General features: G+C 40.2%; 1 protein-coding gene across 1 annotated transcript in view; it reads left to right on the forward strand.

The window, feature by feature from the left end:
- The window catches only part of LOC125034634 (CD166 antigen homolog), a 25,237-nt gene that overhangs the window by 138 nt on the left and 20,099 nt on the right, over nt 1-5,000 (forward strand). Inside the window, exon 2 of the mRNA XM_047626535.1 lies at nt 136-293. Within this exon, the coding sequence (XP_047482491.1) occupies nt 136-293 (158 nt within the window). The remainder of the gene's footprint in view (nt 1-135; nt 294-5,000) is intronic.

Below are 5,000 nucleotides of genomic sequence, written 5' to 3' on the forward strand. Positions count from 1 at the left end.
AAATATACCGTTAAATACATCGTATCCACAGCCAACAAGAGTTTACTCCCCAGAAGAAAATAAAGTAACCCACGCTTAGGCTTAGCATGTGCCCATTCACACCCTCTGACCTCCCCTCTAACTCTCTCTTCACAGTCGAGCCCGCCTGCGTGGTCATCTCGGGCGTCCAGGGGGGCCTGGAGGCCGGCGCTCGCCATGAGGTCAAGTGCGTGTCGTGGGGCTCGCGCCCGCCGGCCAACCTCACTTGGGACCTCGAGGGACAACAGGACTGGTCGCCGATCGAGATTTCTCAAGTAAGAATTGTGTAGCATCGTTCTCCTTATTTTATTTAGTATTTTTTGTATAAACAACGATCTGTAATGTACTGGAAAATGGTGACTGAAATCACCACTCAGTTTTGTTCTGCGATCCTTCAAACCTCTAAAGCGGAAAGTGGAAAAATAGTCTTACGAGCTATTGAACAACTATTCAAGATCTTCTCATCCAGTGGAAATCTCCATGAGCGTATAATTATCACCTCCTCGCCGTTTGGAAGAGCCGCAATCGCTTTTATTGCTGCAGCAGTGTGTTGGAGAGCGGCAGAGGAATATCCTAAGTGCTTTAAATTGCAGCATAAAGCCAGGAGTAACGAGAGAGGCCAGCCGGGGAAGAACTTTCCCTGTAAAGAGATCTGTGTCCTGTGTGTTCTTGTGCGACGGACCTTCACTGCCAGATTTCGTTGCTGAAGGACACTAACACCTTCAGATCATTCATTTAGGTCACTAGAAAGTTTGCCGTTTTAGTGATATAACTTTTTGTAAAACAGGCAAAGTAGGAGCTAAGTATAGTATTATCGAATAATAAAGATTGAATGGTTGCTACGTGAGTGAGAGTAAAGCAGGTTTGCAGATTTATTCATGGTTAACGTTGCCATATGAGGAAGAACTGACTTGTACGAAAACTGTGTATTAGATGGAAACAGATCGTTTTCTCTGAAGAGCACATCAAGTTCAAGTACCTCTCAAATTTATGCTAACCCCATCATACTTGTATCCGAATTAAGGATGAAAGTTGTTTAAAATCTCAATTCAGAGACAGATCAGCTGCCGCACCTTATATCTGACAGCAATCATTACTTTTATTATAAGGTTTTATGCGTCGTGAAGCACGTCTTTGTTAATGTTACTAATGATTGAAAAAGGAAATATTGTAACACCTAATACGCGCTCCTAGTGCAGGCCTGCCAACATTAAAAGGTCCAATTATTAGGTCTTTGGGGACCAGACGGCTATGGCGGACTCGCCTTTCAACAACAAGAAGGCAAAATGAACCGTCACGATGATGCACGTGACGACACTGACTAATGACAAATGAGAAATTCTTAACGCCATTTTATTATATATCATTCAACGACGTTGCCACACAACTTCCTGAACTGACCACCTAACGTTTGCGCCGAGCATGGATCTGTCAAGCACACGTCAAACATCGACAGGATTCCCCAACTTCTCCTCCTACCCGCCTTCATTACAAATTCCTGCGCTTGCAGTTTTCTTGCCCTAAATCATAACTGATTGCGTGATATATGTATATTTGTCGGTGACAGCTTGATATTCTCATAAATTATCCATAAGAAAAATAACTAATAATAATGATTATGAAAACGAGAACGATAATGATAATAGTAATGATGATAATATTAGTAATATTAGTAATTGATAATAATAGTAATGATGATAGTAATGATGATGATAGTGATAATAAAATGATACTAGTAATAATAGTATAAACAATAATAGTAACAACAATAACAGTGATAATTATAATGATAATAACATCGGTAATAATAACAGTGATAATGGTAATGGTAATAATGATAATAATAATAATAAAAGTAATAGTGATAATGTCAATGATGAAATAATAGTAAAAATAACAATGATGCTAATGATACTGATAATGATAATAATAATGATAATAATAATGATAATAATAATCATAATAATAGTAACAATAATGAAAATGATAGTTATAACAATAATAGCAGTGATGATAATAATAATAATAATAATAATGATAATGATAATAATTATAATAATAATAATAGTGATAATAATAACAATAATAATAATAATAATAACAATAATAACAATAATAATGGTAACAATGATAATAATAATGATACTATTAAGGATAAAATAGAATAATAACAATGGTAATAATAATAATAATGACAATAACAATAATAATGATAATGATGATAATGAAACTAATAAAAATGTTAGTGATAAAAAAATAATAATAATAACATAATAATGATAATAATATTGATAATAATAATAATAATGATTATGATAATAATAATAATAATAATAATAATGATAATAATGATGATAATGATAATAATGATAAAGATAATGATAATGATAATAATAATAATAACAACAGTAATAATAATAATAATAATAATAATGATGATAATAGTAATAATGATAAGGATGATGATGATGATGATAATGGTATAATAATAATAATAACAATAATGATAATGATAATAACAACAACGACAACAACAACAACGATAATAATAATAATAATAATAATAGTAGTAGTAATAGTAATAATAATGAGAATAATGATGATCAAACATCGCTAAGGATCCCTTATTCCCCTGCCGTATTCACAACCAATATCTTGCAGATTGCATTATTTTACATTCATCGGTGGCCTTATGATCTCACTAACCTTATAATCTCATAACCTAGTAATGTCATACTGGAAAAGAGACATGGATTCCGTTAGGAGGTAATCATTGCTATAAAGTAATTCTTCTCCTTAAGTCACCCCTTCAATAATAATACTGATAATTATAATGATGGCTATGACGATAATGATAACGATGACGGTGAGGATGATGGTGTTGGTGATGATGATAATGAAAATGATTATGATGATATTAATATTAATTATGATACTATTACTCCTAACAATAATGATAAAAACAGCAACGATAATTATCATAATCTTAATCACAACAGTAGCAAAATGATATTCATCTCACTCACGGGTACAACGATGGGTGGTAGTCGCAACTAGTGGTCGCTTCCTCCATGGTATATTTTTACCATCGATGATGGTAAAGATATACCATGCAGGATGGTGGGAGAGGTCCAACGACGTCCACATGGATATGGCCAAAACGTCGCGTGGGCTGGGTCAGGTCGTGGATAAGTGGTGCGCTGGCACTGTTTGCAGCTCCTTACCCAGTCTTGGAGATGTCTCTTCATGGAGTGCCACACAAACTTCCCTGAAGCAAGCTTGGTGGTGCTGCGGATGGATGGGTGAGCCAATCCATAGATGAGATCGAAGATGTCCCTCCAGAATGTGCTAGGTACGAGGGGGCGGCCGGTGCTGACGTCGCAGAGGACAGGCATATCTCCGATGGTGACTTTCTCCCAGCGCAGGTTGGTAATGACCATGACGTAGGTTATGGTCTCGGGATCTCGCTGTTGTTCTGCTGCTAGAGCCTTGTAGTCTACCCTGAGCTGAATGAAGATCTCGATGCGTGAGCTCTCTGTTGAATGTGCTGTACATCCGCTCAGGTGGCTGGAGCTTCCGGCTGAAGAATGCCAAGGGCTGTCGTCTGCCATGTACTTTTTGCTCCAGGACAGCTCCTACTACATCTTTGCTGGCGTCTGTGGTGAGGCAGAGCTGGGCATTGGGGGCGGGTCGTGCTAAGATAGTAGTCCTGGCGAGGGCTGTTTTGGAAGCTGTGAAAGCTCTCTCTTACTCATGGGACCACACAAATGATCTTCTTCTGCCGACGGCCTCCTGGAGAGGGGCGAGAATGCTGGCAGCCCCAAGGATAGATCGGTGATGGTAGTTTATCATCCCTAGGAACTGCAGGACTCCCTTGATGGACGTTGGGGTCCTTATTGGCCTGTGACCCTTGATGTTATGGTACACTCCGTGTTTCGCTGCTGCTCCTGGGTTGATGGGGCGGAACTCTGGCTTGAAGACTGAAGGGAAATCACTGAGCACGTCCGTGTAGACATCCCTGGTGAGGTGGCACATGTTGATGTCAGGAGGACCTGGAATAGAGACTGCATTGACCGGGAGCACAGTGTAAGTCTCCATGTTAATGAGCCGGCGTCTTCTCATATCAACTAGCAAGTTGTATTGTGGGAGGAAGTCAGCACCAATTAGTGGTCAGGTCACATCAGCAATGAGGAAACTCCATGAGTAAGTGTGCTCAGCAAGGCGTATGGAGAAGTCTTTGGAACCGTAGGAGTTGATTGGAATTCCAAGCCTCTGTGGGTCGTTGGCGGATTTCCTGATCTCTTGTCTTGGATGTGGAAAATGGTGTGGGAGTGGTGGACTGTGTTGATTGTGGTTGTGGCCGCGTTGCTCAATGGTCACCTTCCATGTTTTTGGATGCCCTCGTGGCCTCCACCTACATCTTTCGAGACAATTATAGGCTGTGTTGCTGAACCGCTTGTGGTAGGAGCAGATGCTGTCTGCAGCCAGGAATGGGATGAAGGCCCTCGGGCAGTTGCTGCGTTGTCGGTACTAGTCGGTGGGAAAATGGGAGCTGTTGGTTGAGGGTGGGCTTGCCGATGTGCTTCCATTAGTGTGTTAGCTCTGGTGAGAATTTTATTGGCTGTCTCATCTGAGTTATGGAACTTCTCCCTGATGTTGCCAGGGAGAGAGCAGAGCTAAATCTCTTTTTTAAGATCCACTTCATGGAACTTACCATGTGTATCTTTGGTGGGGAGGCGGGATGGGCTGGTGATCTCTTGCCAGACTTGTTTTAGAGTACTCCAAATGGTGTGTTGGGGATGTTGAGGATTTGTCGCACCCTCTCAGATGGAGAAAGCGGCAACTCCTTCAACAGCTCTTGCTTCAGTCTGTCATATTCAATGTCGTTCAGCTGGCTGTCTAGACTAGGCCTTGAGTGGAAGGAGAGTCCAACCAAGTGGTGCAGATTAGTCTGTCTGTTTTTATGAACTGTATTCATGTTG

This window comes from Penaeus chinensis, chromosome 18 (genome assembly GCF_019202785.1).
Source record: "Penaeus chinensis breed Huanghai No. 1 chromosome 18, ASM1920278v2, whole genome shotgun sequence".
Classification (NCBI taxonomy): Eukaryota; Metazoa; Arthropoda; class Malacostraca; order Decapoda; family Penaeidae; genus Penaeus; species Penaeus chinensis.